Source organism: Alternaria postmessia (assembly GCF_024291825.1).
Source record: "Alternaria postmessia strain BMP 2775 chromosome Unknown scaffold_16, whole genome shotgun sequence".
In the NCBI taxonomy this organism is placed as follows: domain Eukaryota; kingdom Fungi; phylum Ascomycota; class Dothideomycetes; order Pleosporales; family Pleosporaceae; genus Alternaria; species Alternaria postmessia.
Genome location: NW_026260089.1, coordinates 72,986 through 94,691, shown reverse-complemented (window position 1 = coordinate 94,691; position 21,706 = coordinate 72,986). Strand labels below are relative to the sequence as shown.

The window sequence follows — 21,706 nt, the reverse complement described above, 5'->3', positions numbered from 1 at the left end:
CCGCTATCTGAAAGTTTTGCCCGAGCTCGTTGCAGAAAGGGAAGCGGCGTAGGAGGTGAAGTGAAGGTGAGAGATGACCTATTCAGGTAGACTTCCAGGTAATTTACAGTGTCCACCTTATGGTGATGCAAGTCTTGAAGTTGGCTGTTATCAATTGATTGCGTGTTAAAGAATTGGCAACTTGTAGTCCTTTCTGATTGTACGTGTCACTCAGCATCGTGCCTTCAAGATTGAAACAAGGTGGCAGCCTACGCAGTAATACGCGAGACGGAGATCAACCAACAGTCGAACGTAGCAAACAGTACAAAGAGCCAGGTAGCGCTTGACTAAAGGTCGAGGCTTTACCTACCGTGATATGTTCAGAGACCAACAATCCTACGAAACTACCCGAGAGAGCTGAAGGTCTTGTCTCTAGTCCATTGTAGCACTCAAATATTTCCGGAGTTATTTTCTGTTGCGTGCCGCTGTGTAACGTGCAACGTGCAGGGTGCAGGAAGCATATGCAGGATTGTGCAAAAGAGGTCCATCCGAGTGTGTCACGGATCTGGTAGACGCGTTCTTGATGATAGCGTGCAGGCTGAGTAAAAGATATCGCTCAATCATGGTGGTGTTGAAATGTTGTGGGGATGGGAATATATGTGGCTTGAAGGGCATGGCGTCACTCACGACCCTGCAGATCCGCACGGTGCGGCTTCATCGGCCCTTACAACATTGCGATTCAACACATGCCAGACAACTCGATGCCCTCCGACGAGCGCTGACCCACCTTCTGCTCCAATGCACCCGGCCGTCTCCATACTTGCCGATAATGTCGTCAAATACCACCACCTGCTTGCCCCGCTGCTCTACACCGTCCTCGCGGCCGTCGCAAACGTCCACACGCCGGTCCAGCATTCGCTTCTCATAACGACGATATCATGGCTCATAGTATGGGTACCGACGGTGTTCTGGGTGGGGATATATTCAAACAGCGATAGAGCCAAGCGGAAGACGAGCTGGCTTGCTGGCGCTCTGCTAGGCCTGTCTGCAATATGCGACCGCGCGGCATGCGACAAGCAGGGCATTTGGGCGACAAAGGTACTTTCAGCGAGGAGTATCATCATCACACACGTCTAACTGTACCCATAGGCCCTTGTACCTCTCTTTACCGTCCTCTTCTCCGAGAATGAACTGCTCGCAAAGCATCTCGTCCTACCCACATTCACCATCCTCGATGGCCCTGCAGCCGAGACCAAGACCTCTCCGGACCGACAGCTTCATAACGAATCACATGGAATACTGGCAGTTCTGACGGTATCTGCGAGCGTTGTTCTTGGCGTCTACACGGTTCCCACGACTGTCTCGCTCGGTCTCAGTAGTGCCATCTTTGCTGCCACAGGCCTCGTCCTGTTCGAGTCCACAATAAGAGCCGCCACAGAGGAGAGCGATGGTAGCCGGCGTGGGCCTATGTCTGCGAATGGAAATATCCTGAGGCGCGCCTCAATAAGCGGCAGTTTGAGGGCGCAGCGACTCGCTGCGCTTAGAGACCTCGCCGTGGCCATTGCTGTCGTGTGCGGCATCGCATCTATCCTTACCGAATCTTCATTGACCGCAAGTACAATCTCTTGGGAGCCTGTATACAGAGAGTATGACCGAGAATGGAGGGATGTGCATAATCTCCGCATCCTCATGCGATTCCTCTGGATGTTGCCCGTTCAATCCATTGTAAATGTTCTTGTCTTTGTTCTGGTACGTATGAGCTTCTTATCAGCTGTTGAGATCTTCTCGTACCTCTCTGCTATTACTGAACATGAGCCCGGCCTACTATACCTGCTCTTGCACTTCTCTCCGATTTTCACCTAGCCTCTGCTTTCAAATTTTAGAGCTAAAGATGTAGCTTTTATTCTCAGCGCGTTGCTAATAAATTAAACTAACTCGGTGGTAGATCTCCCAATACGGCGCTGTACATACATCTCTGTTGGCCGTGTTTTCACATCTTGCTGCGAAACTACACTTTGCACCGACTTTTTCCACCATTTTGTTTACGTCCATCTACGGTGTGGCAGCACTGGTATACTTCTTCGAGTCGCCTGATTCCCCCCTGATGATGGATACACGACGCTCTATGCGATTACGACGCTTCATCTTCGTAGTCCTGGCGTTTGCAGTTGGATCTTTACTTCTTGGACGTTTGAATGGACCACAAACTTATCGACCTGTCGCTGATGGTGTAGTCACTAACATTCCGTTTTACCCACCTGAGAAACCACTTGGTCCAATGCCGATAGATGCAAGCAAAGGTCATCCGGCTGCGCAATTGATCGACGCTGCAGAGGCAGATTTCCAAAGCACCCTCAACCGGCAATCAAAGTCCCTTACCGATGCAGTTCGCGAATACCGCCGCAGAAATGGAATACCGCCTCCTCCTCACTTTGATAAGTGGTACGAATTCGCGACACGGAATGGAGTCGTCATGATAGATGAGTACGACACCATCAATGAGATGCTGCTACCGTTCTGGGCACTCAAGCCGTCCACCATCCGCTCGCGCATCGCGAACGCATTAGGCCACGAGGATAGCTCACTGCTTGCGATTGCGGTACGTCATGGGGCTATAGAGAACTTTCAAGGTGGCGACGAATGGCAACAACAAGCTACGATTGGCATGATGAAACAATTTGTGCAATATCTGCCTGATATGGATCTAGGATTCAACTTACATGACGAACCGCGAGTTATCGTACCCAACAATCTCATGTCATCGATGGTGGCAAAGGTGAGAGATGAGATCCTACCTCGCACTGCGAAGAACACTACCCCACGCAATGCCTTTTCAACTCGTCCCGAAGACCTCAGTGACGGCACACGATTTGCCGAAGTTAGTACGACCAAGTTCAATCGCTTTGCGCATCAGCAGACATGGACCCATTCGCGGTTATCATGTTCTCCTGGAAGTCAGGCCCAGACTTTCGAAGACTACGCCGCCGACAATCTCACGGCGTATGCTACCAGCGACCTTGGCTTTATCTACAACGCGACTGCCTTTTCTGATATCTGTAACTCCCCTTCATTCTCCTCAACATACGGATTCTTCGAACGACCCAATGCCTTCAGCATCATCCACGAACTCACACCCATTTTCTCGCAATCGAAGATCTCCAGCTTCCAAGACATCCTGTATCCAAGTCCTTGGTACTGGATAGGCAAAGTAGGCTACGATGAGACCCACGACACGACATGGGAGAACAAGACAAACAGTCTTTACTGGCGCGGCTCCACAACAGGAGGCTTCAGCCGCAACGGCGGCTGGCGACGTCAACATCGCCAACACGTAGTCCAACGCCTCAACGCTCCAGACACCGCCAAAATTCTCGAACCTGTCTCCACGTCATCCGCTGCGAACAGCCCCTCCACCTCCTACGCAGTGACGGAAATCGACCGCCGCGCCCTCAAAAACCTCATCGACGTCCACTTCTCCCACATTGGCCAATGCGACCCAGGTGACTGCGATGCACAACAAGAATTCTTCGACGTGACCGAACGCGTCGACGGACAGGATGCATGGTACTACAAGCATCTCCTCGACATGGACGGCAATGCCTTTTCGGGTCGGTTCTACAGCTTTCTTAAAAGCCGGTCTTTAACCTACAAAATGGCGTTGTTCCGTGAATGGCATGCAGAGTGGCTACGGCCTTGGGTTCATTACATCCCTCTATCTCTCCGCGGCGACGAACATCTCGATCTTGTGAGATGGTTTTCGGGAGCGAAAGTGTTTGATGACGATGGTGATGGGAAGGCGGAGAGAAGTGATGCTGATGGAGGAAAGAAGGGCGGCAATGGCGATAGTGAGGGGGAGAGGAAGGCGAGGGTTATTGCGAAAAGGAGTTCTGAGTGGCATGACAGAGTGTTGAGAAATGTAGACTTTGAGGTCTGGTTTTTCAGATTGTTGTTAGAGTATGGGCGGGTAGTGGATGATAGGAGGGAGGAAATTGGGTTCCCGGGGCCGTAGTCAAGTAAGAGGAAGTAGAAAAGGATGGCATATAGGGCTGTGGTGCTTCTGCTTGTAGATAGATGGTTGTGCAAAAGGCGGGGTTTCTTCTTTCTATACTTGCTGATGATCATGTATGCGAAGATTGGTGTCTGCGCCTGATAGGCGAGAGGTGTGGTATACCATCAGTGAGTAGCTTTGGTTTGCCTCGCTGTTTGTGAGGCGTGCATGTTGGAGGCGATGTTGAATTCGTGTAAATGGAAAGAAGTGACAGCGTTGCTAAATGAAAACCTGGCCCTCCTTGAGTCAACTACTCTTCTATCCGACAACGCCTTTGATTCCGTGAAAAATTACCCATCGTGTTCTGTCAATTATCCTCGCACGCATGCACGATACCGCTTAATGCTCTCTCTTGTTTACCTTGACGCCATACTCGGAATAGAACTTGCATTGCGAGTTGAATACAAAACTAGAAGTGTCTTCTACGAAGACATTGCATCCGTATGTCTCCGCGTTGGGCGGAGTATACACTACCTGTGGTTAGCGAAGGACAGCTATATAAGCATGAGAGAAGGTGCATACAATGTACTGATACCGCGTACTCTGTAGGGTGTGGGTTCGAGATGCAATGCACGCCAAGGGTGTCCGCCATATACGTGACCTCATTCTCCTTATAGGTAATCTCATGGATCTTCGTCATAGGGCGTTGGTTCTCGACGTCCTCATCGGTGGGAGTGGCGAATCGGGTCTCAGTGAGGCCTCCCTTGAGGACCTTCATGATGCAGTGCGCTTTTGCATGGCTGCGCGATTGTTAGCTTCTACTTCACGGGATCACAGTGCAGAGGCGCATATGTTGGAATAAGCAGAACATCGACGTCGGATGTCAGAAGTTGATGTATTATCGAAATGTCGTCTTACCGGCGTGTCTCCTGCTGACACATCGATCAATTGTAGATCGGCGAACGGAGTCGCTTCATCGTGCAGGAGACTGAAGCCTTTGAGTATTGATCGAAGCCGGAGATGTTGTGATGTCGGACACTAGAGTCAACCAATCGCAAAGACGTAATAACTTACTCATGAATCGGGCTTTTCTTGCCAGGACCCCATACCAGAATGAGCTGTTCGATTAGTTATCCTCTCTAATCGACCTAGGGGGGGTGGAGACTGTACCAGGTTGCTCTTTCCGTTGCCCTTGTCAACAACGTTCCGTGTATATGGGAGGTGCTCTGATGGGAAGAAGTACTTCTTCCACTCTGACTCTTCTGATACGTAGGCCTTCATCAGTTCTTGAAGCTCATTCTCATCTACATCTTCAGAGTCGATGCCGTTGCTGGGACCGAGCACGTCATTGATCGCTTGGACGAGTGAGTGGAAACCATCAAGCTCAGTGTTGCGATTGATCATTATGGCGATAGTTGTAGCTGATGACTGTCTGCGGCGAGTGTGTTGTCAATAGTTATTGGTTTCCCGATGCTATTTGAAGACGCCGATCAAGAGAGGTCAGAGCGTAGAGATAAGATAGAGAGCCTTTGTATAGAAAGGACGGAAGGGACAACAGGTCGTGGTTGCAGCCCTTCAAGACTGCTTGTGCCGGAAAGGCTTGCTTCATTATGTAACAATCTGCGCGTTCTAAGCTTGTGATATGTGGATCCGAGTCGGTCAGCAGAGTTCGGCGACATGTGATGCACCTCATATGCTGCATTCAGAGTGTTGAATGTAGTCCCCGATACGAAGAGCCCGAAAGCGGCTTCTATCGGGCATCTCAGCTTTGTGAAGGCCGGTGAGGGAAGCATGCATGGAAGCCACAATGGAAGGGTGCTGCATATGACGCTAACCACATCGAGTGGCGGTGGAACTTTCTGCCAGAATCCGTGCCCCGCTTCGTCATTGGCGGCGTGCTTTGCATCAAAATTGTGAACAACATCATCGCCTCTACACCTACCCAGATCAAGTCAACAGACACGATAACACAAAATGGCGACTACAGTGGATAAGGCGAGTATATATCTTCGGCATATATCATCGAACCGCATGCTAACATCATGGGCAGATCAAAGACATCGAGGCCGAAGTAAGACACTCCCCACAATACGCGATCATACCACGATAACTTACACGAAACGTAGATGGCCAAGACCCAGAAGAACAAGGCGACATCCTTTCATCTTGGTACGGCTTCGGAACCGAACATGCATGTTGACATGCTTATACATGAACAGGGCAACTGAAGGCAAAGCTCGCTAAGCTCAAGAGGGAGCTACTCGAGCCTTCTGGTGGCGGCGGTGGCGGTGGTGTGGGATTCGATGTTGCTAGGACTGGTGTTGCCAGTGTTGGTTTCATTGGATTTCCATCGGTCGGAAAGAGTACGCTCATGAGCAGATTGACCGGCCAGCACTCTGAAGCTGCTGCGTATGAGTTCACAACAGTGGGTTGACCGTGTTCGTCGCAATGATGAGCGCTGACAGTTTGCAGCTTACTACCGTACCCGGTCAAGTCATGTACAACGGAGCGAAGATCCAGATTCTCGATCTTCCCGGTATCATTCAAGGTGCGAAGGATGGCAAAGGTCGTGGTCGACAGGTTATCGCAGTCGCGAAGACATGCCATCTCATCTTTATTGTTCTGGACGTCAACAAGCCTCTTACCGACAAGCGCGTTATTGAGAACGAATTGGAGGGCTTCGGTATTCGAATCAACAAGAGTCCACCAAACATTGTGCTCAAGAAGAAGGACAAGGGTGGCATCAACATCACAGCGACAGTTCCGCTGACGCACATCGACCACGGCGAAATCAAGGCTGTGTTGAACGAGTACCGTATGGCAAACGCGGATGTCGCTATTCGATGCGACGCAACAGTCGACGATCTGATCGATGTTATTGAGGCCAAAGGACGAAGCTACATCCCCGTCATCTATGCATTGAACAAGATTGATGCCATCAGTATCGAGGAGCTTGACCTGCTCTACCGGATCCCCAATGCTTGTCCCATTAGTTCCGAACACGGTTGGAACATCGATGAGCTCCTGGAGCAGATGTGGGAAAAGTTGAATCTCGTCCGTGTCTATACCAAGCCCAAGGGCAAGATGCCAGATTACTCTGCCCCAGTCGTATTGCGATCAACAGCCTGCACCATTGAAGACTTCGTATGTCTCTCCCCCCTCATTTTAAAAGTCCCACGCTAACGAATTGGCAGTGTAATTCCATCCACAAGACGATTGTGGACAACTTTAAGCACGCTATTGTTTACGGAAAGTCATGCAAGCATCAACCCCAACGTGTGGGACTGTCTCACGAGCTTGCCGACGAAGATATTGGTACGTATCCTAGTATCACCATCCTGAATGGATAGCATGAGCTCACATATGGACCAGTCACCATTGTCAAGCGCTAGATAAGGTCTTATGATCATGAGATATGACGGGCGTTATGGATCCGGATTTGGGAAAAGTGAGTAGAGCAGAAGGGCCTTTTGGATGGCTGAACATGTCTCACTGCGATACCAATACCAGGTCGCAGCATTAAGATGACGAACAGAGCGAGGCTTGGAGCCGATCTCGCAGCCTGGATTGGCCGAGGGCTCGTTCCAGTAGCACCGCGGACGACATCAGGACGACACTAGTTGCGGGCAACGCAGCTTACGGCGCGGATCGTACTTGCCAATCGCCAATCCTCGAGGGCTGGTGGCGGTCCGATACCGTCCGCGAGCTATCAATAACAGACCTTGTTCTCTTACCAAAGAGGCGTCGCCCAAGACACTGCTGTCGTCGCCTCGGAGCGTTATGGTAATGGCGCCGCTGGTGTTATTGGAACGGTCTCAGCTACCAGCATTTGTTTTTATTCCATATTTGCTTCGGAATTTGATGGATTCAGATCAGCATTGTCTGGCCCATTTTTTGGAGCATCGGTTTTCCTTATTGGTCTACTAACGGGCGCAGCGGTCGATTCGGAGAAATCAGCAGGGGTCAGTTGCGCTGGCGACTCAGAAGGCACGCTGTCAGTCGGGCGCTAAATCATTATCGCTCCCGAGACCTGAGTGGCTGGTCGGCAAAACCTCGATTTTCCATGGGCGCGATTATTGCAGCTTTCCGAAAGCGTTTCAGCCGTCGACACTTTCTGTCTCTCCTTTATGCACAGCCGATGATTGACGTGCTGCCCCTGCCGTGGGAATCGCCACCACCTCGCGTACCTGAGCAGCACTGAATCGGCTCCCACTGTTTCGCGCCACGAGCGTACGGCAACGGTCAGGATTTACTGCGCTGGGCGCACGAGGCGAAGCCAATATGGCGCTCCCACTCAGACCATGTCTCATTCGGGAAGCGTCAGATTAGCCGGCTGCAGACGTGCTCAGCGGTGCGAGGGCCCTGATGGGATGATCCTACCCGGCCGCCTTGACATCCCATTTGCCCTTGCTAGCAGTCAGGCGTCGAGGCATGCACTTGCGAGCTAGCTAGGCGGCCGCATAATTCTGGCCCGCGCTGTCCTAGGGGCGCATCCCCGATGAGAGACCCGCACACGCTAAGCCCAACGTTGTCGCTCGCGTTCAAGTCGCTTGGCCGAATGGCGACAAGGATCATAGAGCACACGCCAGGCTTGCCGGCAAGCTTGGGCACGAAACAAACAGGGCTCCTCTCCCGCCAGCTGCAGTAGGCCGCGCCCGCATCGCACAGCCAGGGCCTGTTACCAGTGTCCCCAGACTTATCCTCAAGTACGCGCTGCAGGCCCGCCGCGCCAGGCTTTCCCTGCAGTTTCAATTCTCCATCTGAGCCCACTGCTTTGCCGCGCTGCTTTATACCTATATGTTTTGACCTCTGTCATACCCAGCGCCTTTTGTCAGCGCTACCCCCGCTAAGCAGGTACTTGACCTGTTGCTGTTTCGCCTCAGGAACCAAAATCTCGTCTCATGCATGCATGCGCTCGGCCGCTCTGAGGTCACCTACGCCGCCCAGGTATAGCAACACCAAGTACAGATGCATATGCCCGTCTGACGCCCTACTTTGCTCTGCGTCTAACACGAACACTCGTTCTCACGCTCGCACGGATACACCGCATCTATACGTTTCCTGCAATCCGACATGAGCCAATTCCAAATGGACCACGAGCACCAACACCACCACCAGGAACCTTTCGAGGATCATCATTCTGGATGGCATGGGGATAACGGATACAACCCACATCACCAGTCTCCAGTTCAAGACTACAATGGCTTCAACAATTTTGCGCCGCTACCAATGGAACCCATCTACGGGACCGGCATGCATCCACCACACCAAACGCACCCGACACCGAGGACTACACATCCACAGCTGCAGCCTTTGATCATGCCACAGATGCCACAATGGCCAAGTATGCTCACCAGCCAATCCACTTATCAAGCTTCACTGTTTCCTTCAGCCCCACTACCGATAACGCCGGCATCAGCAACTCCAGTCTCAGCAAGCTCAACTCACTCCCGTACTTCATCGACACCACGGAAAACTCTTACCGACTCGGACCGGAGACGTATGTGCCAATACCACGAGGAGAATCCTACTGTCAAGCAAACGGAAATTGGAGGTATGCCACTATGATGCACCTAGCCACACGGATCGTTCACTAACGTAACCCTAGCAATGTTCGGTGTAGAGCGAAGGTACCACTGCATATGCATCATGTCTCTTACCGTGCTGACTTTTGAGTAGTACCGTCTCGAAGGTGTTGCGCCAGAAGGAGAAGTACCTGTACCAGGACGACGGCAGCCGATCACCCATAAAAAGATCGAAAGGCAAATTCCCAGATATCGAACGAGCCCTATCCAACTGGGCAAGGAACCATCAAAGACAAGGACTACCACTGTCAGATGCCATTATTCGAGAGAAGGCCCGCTTCTTCGCTCAGACTGTTGGGAACTCCGAGAGTCATCTCAAGGCGAATAGTACGAGCTGGCTGGAAAAGTTCAAGCAAAAGAATCATCTCATGGGAGCAAGGGGAAGAAAGGGCTCGTTAGCAGAAGAGTCGGAGGGAACTTCTAATCCGCCATCGAACGCGCACACGCCGGGGGCTATCTCGCCTACCTCACCTGGCGGGGTATCGCCTGCAACCACAACCATGAAAGCCAAGAAGAGCCAGGAAAATCTCAAGACAGAAAGCCCTGACACATACGACTTCTCGAACCATCGTCGACCGTTCCATTCACAAAGCAGCACTTCCTTATCAAGCGTATTTACAGATACAGCTACCAGCCCTACGTCGCTGTCGTCGCCATTCTTCACACCCGATTCAGCATGTGGACCAAGCCCCTTCGTAGGCAACCGCCAGCCTGCTAGTGGGCAGCCAGGGAGCAACAACTTCCAGCGGCCCCGAAGCCAGACCTTTCCTATGCTTGTAGGCGTTGAGCAATATATGTCACCGCCGGGCTCATCTGATGCGCTGACTCCAAAATACGTCAGCAGCGGTACCCTCGATTCTCCTATGACCGAGATGCCTACCGCGCTTCCGGCTATTGATGAGGGAATGTCGCTCTCACCAACTCAGGTTCCTAATTCAATGCAGCCCCCTCCAGTGCCTGGTGCCAGTCAAATTGATGACAAAGGGTCATCCGCCGACTCATCGCCTATTACGCCATCCCAAGAAGAAGCCGCTCGCGCATTAGAGCTGGTTATGAATTTCTTCCAGTCACAGAACGCCGGTTTTGTCGTAGAGCCACAAGAGTATGTTACCATCGGCAAACTGATGGAGAAGCTACGAATCAAGCGCAGCTCCGAAAGCCTTCCTTCCGAGATGCGACGTGTGTCAGAGCCCACCTTCGCTACGTCCAAACTCGAAAGCGTGGACGCAATCCATTAGCGACCGCATATGTTACCTCACTCAATGTCGGCTCCACCTTGTGTCTCCTGCCACAGCGCGTATACGCTTACGACTGCTTTTCTTCCTGTGGAACGATATGTCTAAATGGCTTGGTTTCGGAGAGCAAGTCTGCACGACACTCCTGGGTCATGATACCAGGATCAAGAACCCATCCGCATGGCCAGCGTTACACAATGCAGGCACTATTTGGGTTTTCTTTCATTGTTGCATCTCGCTACATTCTCGTACCAGCATCACTAGCATTGCTTCTATTTCTCACTATTCCTTCATTGACTTTGACTATCTATTCGTCTATTCCCTTGCTCGACGAACCACTATACCCCCCTTTAGCAGCGCATAGCAGCCGACCGTTTCCGAATTTATTCCCTTACCTAAAAGGAAGACTGTAACTGCTCACGCGGGCCACTATTTTGTACGCTTCACTTTGTTGCTTTTCAACGTCGATTTTACATTCGCCTGGAGGCCCTCATACGTTGCATCGAGCTGAAACGGAGCGATGGGTCTCGTACGCGCTACTGTATACCTATATGCGGGCTTCTGATATAGTTACCGACCCTTGCCGAAAGATCGGCTTAACGAAAGGGTCAATCACGCTTGAAATGCTATTAATGCTCAATACTACTACACGACTGTGCTTCTGATTTTACTAGTCATTTTGCCTTGCTCATGATCTGATCTTTCCCGAACGTAGCCTTTTGCTGATGGAGCACGAGTGACACTTCAATGATCGGCAAGGATCTGGCTCATGAACAGATGGTACTTGCCGCTTTAAGCCCCGTGACGGCGCTTTCGGCATCGTATTGCAATACCGTTATAGAAGGGATGTGCAACAAAGTTTGGGCAAAGCCCGGCGAAAAACAACATTGACCTTCGGAAAATACCTTGCCGACAGCATGCCGATCTCAAAAAGCAGTATTCGTTCGTTCCAGCTTCTGCATCCTAGATACTGCCAAAACGTGAATTGCATGTGAGACTTCCAGGTTCATTCGGCAACATTGATCCCCTTCCCCGCCTTTGCATGGAGCCCAGAGCTCGGACCATTCCATTTGCACCTTGCACATCCTTGATGCATACAAAAGTACATTCATATGTCCATCGCGCCAGCAATCGAAATGCATAAAGATCGATGACGAGCATCGCAGACCAGCACATAGCACAGATCTCAAACTGTTGGGCCTGATCTAGATGCCCCCAAGCGTGAGGCGTTCCCGTCTTCCCCGAGCGCGCGCCATACTCAGCTGGAATGTTTGCGCGTTCGTTCTTGTCGAAGGGCTGTCCCGATCTGGATCAGGGATGAGACGAGAGCTCAGAGAAGCGAGGATTGGCGTTGACACCGGCCATCAGTAAGGTGGTTTGGCAAGGCAATCGACGTTAAGGCGCCCGAAACCCTGTCATGCCGCGGAGGCGGAGTGTGGCTGCACTAGACTTTTCGCTGGCTGAGGTGAGCTTAGGCCTGAGAAGACACAGTCATGCGAGTCCAGCTTCCAGCCATGCTGTGAGTCGTTTAGGGGAAGAAGCCATATCCGGAATTAATCAAATGGTGATTAGTTCGAAATGTCCTTGCTGAATGGTGGTAAAGCCAGTTGGAGCATATTGAACACTTCCGGTGAAAACCAGTGTTTCCACGTTTCGAGCTATTTTACTTCTTTCACAAAGCCGTTACTTTTGCATTACGGGTATTATGCAGCCCGTTTGATTCTTACCCTGCGTTCCGTTATCGAAAAAGCAAGAGCAAAGCCAGTTGGCGTGCAACGCCACTTTAGTTCCAGTTCCCCTAGCCGCAAAAAGAAGCAAGAAGACAATGTCGTCGGTTTCCCCACCACCAAATCTTCGGGCATCCTTGCAGGTACTACTATATTGGTACTTTTTCTCTCCCGTGTGATGTCAAACTCCTCGTCTTCTGCTTTCTTTTTTGTTTTCTGCGTTACATTACTGTTCGGTACGGTCCCGGTTCGGACCGCAACCGTGCTCGTTCACTGGCTTACACGTTGTTCAAATGCCGGATGTACTTCCTGCGAAGGTCGCAGTTGCAGTAGCAGCCTTGCGCATTGTGCAGTTGATCCAGACAGCAAAAGAAAAGGAGCAGAGCCCGACGCGTGTTACGTACATGTCAGAGTATAAACAAGCAAAGTAAGAGTAGAATGAAGGACGCGCAATGGTAGATCTGTACTTGGTTGTCGCAATCTCACTATGTTCGGCCCTTTTCTTCTAAGCTCTCCCCAAGTCGTTAGTTGCGGTGTTGCGCGCAACGGCTAGACCGTCATCAGCATCGTATCCCGCAACGCGATTGCGAAAGCCTCCCTTCGATCGGTGAAGCACTGCGTTACCTATGATCGGCCCCCCGGATCCGGGCGCCGGTCCAGTCGTAGGTCAAATTCAGAAAGGCCGAAAGGCTCGTAGTACCTTCGTATTCGGGCCTACGTCAAGCAGTGGTGGCAGGTTGTAGTGCAAGAAGCTAGGAAACCTACACCCGAAAGTCAATTGTCACGTTAAACTGCTAGCTCTTGACTTTATTTCTTTCCTTAATTCGAATCTTCTGCCCAATGATGTATGGGGCTGACCCTTTTCTCTTCCGCTAATTATTGTGTATGCACAATGTGCTGGCGATAAGCATGGAAATGTCATTGCCATGTTGGTTGTCTGGTCATGCGGTGCCCTGCATTAGGTGGTCCACGTGATTGATATCTGATGCTGTGTAACGCGGTACGGACCGGCTAGGCAAGAGAGGGACGTGGTGCACAGGTGATCACCAAATTATCTGGTGTAAGGTGTTCGCGACAACGTTGTACCAACACGCGAACTTGCTTCTAATTTGCTCATAATACTGCGCGCAGCTGGTCGGGCTATCTGTTCGATGTTGAGGGCTAGTGTCACGTGCGACAAGGTGGCTTGTGACAATTGTATCAATGTCTAACGACACTGCATGACAGGATTGAGTAACATTGCTTGGGTGGTCAACTTGCATGAGATAGCCATTTGTATCGCTATGAACAGTCAACAGTACAACGCATCCGCCCGCCGTTGACGTACCCGCTAATCTTGCACTTCCTGTCAGATGCACTCATCCGTCGCTCCAGAAGTGTTCTTCAGTTCCCAACACGGGCCGATGCATAAATTGGTGTTGCAGGCACCTCCGTTGCCGAACAGGCCGTGGCTTCGGAGTCATGTAGTATTGGCATTAATCATGATGTGTTGCGATCTTCAGTTGCTATCATTCTGACAACATCTTCATGCGCCCAGTAGCAAGCGAACCTCTCATCCTTTCCTCATACTGCGCTTCACTTAGGCTGAGCGTTGGGAACGACTCAAACTATCGATGCGCCTACCGCTTCATCCAGACCAGCTGAAGCGAATATGCCGTACGCCTCACTATTGAGTCTTCATGCCTTACGCAGGATGACGATAGTTCGGTACCATGTAATGATTGCCCACTACGGGTGATGTTTTGCATGTTTGAGTCAGTCCCACCCGCTGCCGTCCCTGCACTAACCTTCCGAGCTCTTTTAACCGTTGAAACATGGGTCAATATTCGCAATATTGATGCCCATTGCAACCCCTGATGTACCCTCGCTTGATACCAAACCATGGTAGATGCTGGATCGACGTGGCTGGGGTTGATGGCATTGTCGCTAGGGATCCTGACGCACTTGCCCCGGACCCCGTGCGGTTCAGGAACAGGCGATGTCGCATCTTGTCAAATGCTGAGTAGCGAGCGCTGCTAGGGTCATGATTTTTTCGCGTTGCGCATCCCGCGGCATCGTGAACTAGGTCCGTGTAGGGGTTCCTCGCCTTGCTTCTAGAGTTCAGAGGATTAAAGTTTCAACGGTCATCCAGGGTAGCGAGTCAGTCGAGAACCCAGCATCAGCGACAGTGGTGTCTCGAAGCAGGCAATAAGCGGCGACCTGAATCCTACGCACGCGCCCACAAAGCGCGCGTTATTCGATAGGATCAGAAAGAATAAAATCCTCAAGACGCAGAACAACTGTGCCGCAAAGGAAGCAGAGAAGGCTGACTCGATCGTCGTTATGTTCCGCGCAATTGCTGCCCAACCGAATCTTGAAACACCTTAGCGGCAGGCTGTTCAGGAACGTGTTGCCAACTTGTTAGGAACCGCAACCCTTGCGGAAGCGATAACAGATAGACGGCTACGGGCTGGGGGCGCATGCGGGGTAACCTTTTGACACTTTAAACTTCTCAGCCCACCCTCGCTTCTGCGATGTTCACTTACTGAAACCCCACGGTTGATACATCGCCTAAGTGAGGCTGAGTTATATTTGACCTCGAAACATGGGTTCGCACGGAGCTGCCGACAGCGAGCACGGCGGTAAACATGATCCGCAGTCATGATCGTTCCCGAACCAAGTTTCTTATCATATCTCGCTAGGTGGGGGCTTGAATGCAGGAGGAAGCGGGGCTTAGACAGGTTCATTTTGATACGTGAAGGTGTATTGGAGCTCGGAGCGCTACTTTAGATGAACCAAGTGCAAGGACGACCCAACGTCGTCTAAATTCTGCGATGCTCGTAAGGACCGCGCGGTAGGTATCGCAGTGTAAACCATTGTCAAGATTGTAACGGAGCTGCGCACCTAGTCATTCCGTATTTGACTAATCATACTCCTCTGCCACACGACGCTCTGGCCTCGCATGTCGCCTGTCAACCAATATCCTTCTCCAAAGCCTCCCGGTTGTATGCGATTTATCCCCGCGCATATGTATACACCACACGGACCGTCGCGCTCACCGAGCGACATGCAGATTGTCCAAGCCTCCCATTCGCACATGGTGAACTTGAGTTGTATTTTTCCTGCCGCGTACAACACTTCCAAGATTGAGACCTGCAGCGTTCGTGATGGGGCCAGCTGGACTAAGCAATGGCTTGAAGGAAGACGTGCACTGCGGGGCACCTCGTGGCACTTTCTCTGTAGTTTCCGTCCGGCAATATCCCAATTAGTCAGGTGCTCGTCACAGCATGCAGCCAGCCCGGAGTCTGGATGCCATGTACCTCAACAATTTCCTTAGGGAATTTTCTGATTGGCTAGTACCCCTCTTTTCGAGATCAGCGGTGTACCTTTTCCACCACGTTCTGCTACGAGCCCACGATGAGTTGGTATACGTGGAACTGCATCATGTAGCTGCAGTTTCGCTGCTTTAGTGAACTACTCTATAACGATTTCATGGAAGTAGGTATGCGATGCAAGGGCTGGAGATTTGCCCTCATTTGAACTTGGTGTGAACGACGATATTGACTGCGCAACGGGCCGTGCCCAGCAGTTCGCGCATCTGGCGGTGAAAGTTCCTGATGTCTTGTGCTTTGATCCCCGATACACGACGTAGAAACGCTTTGCTGACAAGCCCAGGTTATCAGCTGATACGTTCGTCCAGTAAGTCTTTGACGCCTTGTTCTCCAAGCTCCGGAAACAGGCGTAGTCCGATCAGTTCCACAATCTGAAAGACGAGATGTTTGTTGAGATAGGCGTCATCAAGACAGCCTAGTATATCTTCGATCTGTCGAACCTGAGTATCGCGTCCGTCACTCGCGAAGAAAGCGGCTGCTACTTTAGGTGGTACTAAGTCTAGCAGCGTAGCGGCACAACAGTGCTTGATCGCCTCGATCTCCTCATCAGTTGGGATCTGACGTGGGGGCCCGAGCGCATTGTTAGGGAAGAGTGTTGCACGAAGAGTGCGAAGCGCCACTGGAATGAAAGCGGGGTTCAAGATCCGTGTGTGGAAAGTATGAGCGAGGAACCTGCAATTACGACTGGTTAGCAAACGAGACTTGCAAGAACGAAATGGACTGGTGCGAAGTAAACCGAACGCATGCATATGAATCCGCGGAACAGTCAGCTGGCCACCGCGAATGACGATGTCCATGATGGCAGAATCATCGTATCGGACGAGAATCGAGTCGAATGCTGATGCGGCCCACAAAGTGAGGCGCGCGCGCATGTCAAGCGAGATTGATGATCATGCCACAACACAACTTAAGGCAGGATGTCGTGGTGACTAGGTCAACAAGCCAGTCCCGAACGTTTGGGAATAGCATCATCCGTCAAATGTTTCGATGCGGTGCTCAAACAAACTAGGCCATGTTAAGTCCGAGGAGTGCGTGCTCGCTAGGATTTCTAACGAGACCAGAGTATGACGGCAGCGACGTCGCAGGCCGCTAAGATGTTAGAGACCGAAAGATGAGGCGCAATCAGCTGGTGGCGGCAATGACGGTAGGGTTAGGATCTGTGGCCAATCTCGTGTCTTGAGCTCAGTAAGGCCAGTCCCGAGAGGGACGGATGGACGGTGTGGACAGATCAACCGGCGCGTAAGCGGCCCTTCCACATAAGCTAGGGTCGTGATAAGGCGGTTCGGAGTACGGAATACCCTTCGTACGCTATAGTGCCCTGTAGCTGCCGGTGGAAGCTGAGCTTTAGGATTGGTCCTACTAAGATGCAAGCATCGTGCGATCGTTTGTGGTGTTGACAAAATCGAAGACACAAATGGCGCCAAGCCCCCTTGTCCGAAACGTGTCGAGTTGCCGCCCGGAACGGGTGCCGAGGCTTGCATAAGGCGGTGCGCCACGACAGGGATTTTCCTGTGTGTGAGCCTGCGGGCCGTCGCATTCGCTGAAGCGAAGTCAAGTGACTGAAATCGTATGCGGAGCTATCTCATGCTGTGTCGCACGGTCCCACAGACACTGAGCAGCCAGCCAACCATGGGAAGCAAGTGAAGAAAGAGATATTATCGTAACTTACCTGTCCAATACACCATCGGTTTCACCCACCCTACCTGGGCCGGCCAACGCTCCACGATGGAGCATGGAGATGAAGCCCAACAGCCAAGGCATGCGGACATCTAACTCGACAAGTTGCGCTACACAGCTCCACAAGCCCATGCTGACTACAGGCCGTTTGGCCTCCAACGGGCGCCTGGAAGCAATGTTTTCCGCTTGAGGTGTTTGCGATTGGCTACCGGCCTCAACAGATGACTGTTCGCTTGTGGCAATTCTTGACGGAAGAGAAGATAATGTCGCAAGACTCAAAATCACCGCGCGCACCGCAGTAAACGCCAAAAAAGCGTATTGGATGATCGCCCAGAATGCACCAGAAGTGTATACGACCGGAGTATTATGGCGATTCTGGCCGGCGTCCAGTCGTTCTTCTGGATGAACTTCTGTCCCGCCGTGTGGAGACAGCAGCCCATAACGCTCAAGACGGGTCAACGACTGTTCTGCGTTAGGGTCGTCTGACTGGGGATCTTTCTCTTTGGTAGCATCGGTCTGCAGAACCTCAGCTATCCTTGTGATGCCTTCCCATAATACCCATCCCTCACAGGCTTTGCCGCTAATGCCGTTTCCGAGGATCATCTCGGCGAAAATTTCGGCCACCAGGGCGCGTAGACACCCATTCTTCAAGTCTTCTGTCGGTAGCAATAAAGCCAACACTCCGTGGATGAGGAGTTGGCGCCACGCCGACTCGCTTTCGCGCTGCTCGAGGACTGTTGCTGGTGCATCATCGGTCGGAACAGGAGAAAGTGCAGGGTGTGGGTGGAGCGTATGATAGATCAGACGAGGATCTGATACCAGTGAATTTGACGAGGCGGCTTGATTCTTCGCTATTCGGAAAGCTGACAGGGCACAATTAGACTAAGTTCATGCGACAGTCCAGGGTCGGAACTACCTACATGTCAGATGAGCTTCAAGCAGCTCAGGGATCTCGTCTAGTAACAGTGATTCCAGGTCGACTTTCCTGAGGCGTTGTTCCAGACCACGGGTACAGTGAGCGATAATTTGAATCACTTCGTTGACAAATACTTGATCTGGAGTTATCTTCGAGTACCACGTCTGTACGAACTCCTTGATGATCACAGAAATAATACCGTATAACTGAAGATCGACCTCATTTGAGCTTGTCAGAGGTGGTAGCACGTCTCCGATTGGGCGTGGTGTACTGCGTGCTTTCTCGCCGTTTCCAAGTAGTACATTGTGGGAACAGAGAGTACGCCGAATGAATGCTGCGGTTGCTTTGTCCGAAGCAGTATCCACTTGAGTCTTTTGAGTTTCTGTTGGGCGAGTCGTAGCACGAGTATGGTTTTGCAAAGTGCTCCCAGTGGCTCCTGGTATAGACGATATTGGGGTTTGAGAGCTTGGTGGCTGCGGAAGAGGGACGTCAGGATCCCGGCTCATGCTCTCCGTCATCGCAAGGTAATGCTCATGGTCGCATTCACTGAGTAAGATTTGCGACACGTGATAGCGCGCTGCGACGCGGTCTCGATGAAGGTCGTCGTTGAGTTAGATACTGGGTAAAGTGAGCGATGACGACACAAAGCCAACCAGAGTTTCCGTGTTTAGCCGAGCCTTGGCGCGTCTGTTCTTTGTCACACGCGTTGCACAACACCCGCCCTCCGACTAGCAAACCTCACAGCGCCGCTCACTTCAAACATCCAAATGGCAGCACTAAGTCCCGACGGTATGTGGGTAGCCGTTGTTTCTGCTCCTGCTAATCGTTTTGGTAGTGGCGATAATCGATGTGGAGGCGCAACTGAAAGACATCGTACAAAATCTATACAACCTCATCGTGCAAGCTTACGACCACCATGGAAGCAAGACACAGGAAGCCATGAAGCGAGAAATGTACGCAATAGCTCAGGAACATGCGTTGTATGGTGGGCTAATGACATGATAGCCAGTCGCTTATTCAAAATCTGGTAAAATTGGCAAGAACGGCACCTTCGGTGAACATCAACATCCCTCCAGAGGTCATGTCCTATGTAGAAAACTCTAGGAACCCGGACATCTTCACTCGCGAATTTGTTGAGACCGTGCAGCGAATGAACCAGATGTTGTACGGTCGCGTTGACGCTTACCACGCCCTGCAAGAACAGCTCGCCCTGCACGTCTCAAGCGCGATACCAGAGCTCAAAGACGATGTAAACTCCGTCGTCGAGTCTACAGGTGGCAAAGTTGTCGTCTAGGTGTCTTACCTCTATCAAACAAACGCGACTACCTTGCACGAATCTAGAGTACCTAATTTCCGCAACCACATCATGAATGTTGAGATAGTAAAGACACGTACGGAGGTCAAACCCAAATTGCGAGATCTACCCAAGGACTTCGTTTGAGTAGTTTGTCATGAGTAGCAAATTCTGCGGAACTTTATCTACACATCAGCACTCCAACAGGTGGGGAGGTACCTCAAAGAACACAACACTATTTCAATCTCAGTTTCGTCGACATTTAGGACAGCGGGGAAAGCGTCAGAGGCGTGAATGATGTCACTGGAAAGCGTGACAAGTCGTCAGAAGGGTTGTGCTTTTGGATGAGGATATTGGCAGGGATATTAGTACCCAACACGTTGCTTTGTCCACAGCGCGCCCACACGTAAAAAAGAAACAACAACATCTTTCAATCAGCCAGGTTTCATCGCAGTCATCCCCACTCGCCGCCAGATCCGTTCGCGCCACATCACATACGTCGCTCTTGTTGCCTGAGTTAGAATGGCGCCATGCTTCCTTCAGCCATTTGATACAGCTTTACGCGGTATCTTGTCCCTTATATCCGCGGTTGGACTATCGTTACATAATGTTCGCTTTTGGACACCTGCAGCAAGTTTCGCTCGTTATAGTATGCGGCTAAGTGTATCGTACGAGGTTAGCTTCGGCACCCATGTTTCGCTGGAAATGAATGCGTACCAGTCGTATCGAAACTGATCACGATATCGCTCTGTACAACGAACTTGACACGTCTGGGTGATGTCGGTTGCATTGTAAGGGTCAAGGTCAAAGCCACTCTTTGTCCTTCTCGGTCGACTCGTTGACTTGTTACATACCCTAGACGTGTGCAAATATGTGGAGAATATCTCCTTGACATATGGATGCATGGAGATTCAATATAACTTCGGTGCAACGGCGCGACACCGTGTGTTAGAGTTTTCGGTCCGACAGTCATAACATTCAATACTGACAGCTTCGCTCAGCTCATGTTGGAACACGACAAACTCTGACCGTCGGACATACAAAGCAGAATTGAGCGAACCCTGATACTGGGAGATACCTATATCATCCATGGTATCATACCTCGGTTGCAAGTCGAGCAATTTGGACGTATTTGAAGACGTGCTCCTCTGCCTAATACCTACTCTTCGGTTTTCTTTGTTGCCCTAACTGTACAATGACTTCAAGTGAAGCTCGTGACCAAACCCGATGGAGATTTCTAGTATAGGCGATGCTTTGTCTATAGCTGCTACCTCTTCGCCGACCTGGTAAGGATGATGCATTGTCATATACGCTCAGTTTCTTTCTCATTATCAGTCACGATGTCTACACAATACAGCAAATATCCTGCTCAGCATTTGCACCGGCCTATATATGGCTTGTGAACACTTCGTTCGTCATTAGTCTTTAGTGGTACCAGCTAGGCGGTGGAGATCCCCATCGAATTTCGAATTATATTTGGTGATGTCTGAAGCGGCTCCAATTCTCGAATGGAGAGTGCATAAAAAATAGCCTGCCTTACCTATAAATATGTTTGTTTGCTCCCAGCGGTCTAGATGTGATCCACTGCACTCAGATCTGAACACTCATCTTCTTTCAACAGCCAAGACAGTAAACCATAGCGACTGAGCACGATGTACGAACGACAACATAACATTTAGGAAACAGTTTCTCATCCAGGCGTAAACAGCCATCAAGACCATGCGAATATAAGCTTTGCTTTGCACGGCGAGCAGCATTTCACTTCCGTCTTGCAAGGCGAGAAAGGAATGAGTGATAATCTTCTATAGGTCACTAATTTGGAAAGAATCTGTCGATAGGCAAAGAATTGACTCTTCAAATATCCTGATGCGGCGGGTTTTTCACTTCACAATTTTTCACCGACGTTCCGTCATTCACTATATTGCAAGCTACTT

The 21,706-nt window shown here is 51.0% G+C and overlaps 5 protein-coding genes across 5 annotated transcripts; 3 read left to right on the top strand and 2 right to left on the bottom strand.

The window, feature by feature from the left end:
* Positions 1 to 777: 777 nt before the first annotated feature.
* On the top strand, positions 778 to 3,988 carry J4E82_003620 (uncharacterized protein; the record flags this gene model as incomplete). Its single annotated transcript, XM_051729905.1, has 3 exons — positions 778 to 1,077; positions 1,129 to 1,728; positions 1,925 to 3,988. 3 exons carry the CDS (start codon positions 778 to 780, stop codon positions 3,986 to 3,988), a joined length of 2,964 nt encoding a protein of 987 aa, XP_051590229.1.
* A 378-nt stretch (positions 3,989 to 4,366) lies between these two features.
* Positions 4,367 to 5,371, bottom strand: J4E82_003619 (uncharacterized protein; the record flags this gene model as incomplete). The annotated part of the gene is made up of 4 exons (XM_051729904.1): positions 4,367 to 4,497; positions 4,550 to 4,767; positions 5,042 to 5,085; positions 5,138 to 5,371. 4 exons carry the CDS (start codon positions 5,369 to 5,371, stop codon positions 4,367 to 4,369), a joined length of 627 nt encoding a protein of 208 aa, XP_051590228.1.
* A 3,684-nt stretch (positions 5,372 to 9,055) lies between these two features.
* Positions 9,056 to 10,790, top strand: J4E82_003618 (uncharacterized protein; the record flags this gene model as incomplete). The annotated part of the gene is made up of 3 exons (XM_051729903.1): positions 9,056 to 9,521; positions 9,576 to 9,597; positions 9,647 to 10,790. 3 exons carry the CDS (start codon positions 9,056 to 9,058, stop codon positions 10,788 to 10,790), a joined length of 1,632 nt encoding a protein of 543 aa, XP_051590227.1.
* A 5,382-nt stretch (positions 10,791 to 16,172) lies between these two features.
* Positions 16,173 to 18,996, bottom strand: J4E82_003617 (uncharacterized protein; the record flags this gene model as incomplete). Its single annotated transcript, XM_051729902.1, has 3 exons — positions 16,173 to 16,557; positions 17,555 to 18,425; positions 18,483 to 18,996. The coding sequence occupies 3 exons, from the start codon at positions 18,994 to 18,996 to the stop codon at positions 16,173 to 16,175; spliced, it is 1,770 nt and encodes a 589-aa protein (XP_051590226.1).
* Positions 18,997 to 19,245: 249 nt separating this feature from the next.
* NUT2 (RNA polymerase II mediator complex subunit) lies at positions 19,246 to 19,772 on the top strand (the record flags this gene model as incomplete). Its single annotated transcript, XM_051729901.1, has 3 exons — positions 19,246 to 19,267; positions 19,314 to 19,431; positions 19,484 to 19,772. The coding sequence occupies 3 exons, from the start codon at positions 19,246 to 19,248 to the stop codon at positions 19,770 to 19,772; spliced, it is 429 nt and encodes a 142-aa protein (XP_051590225.1).
* Between the last annotated feature and the right edge of the window lie 1,934 nt (positions 19,773 to 21,706).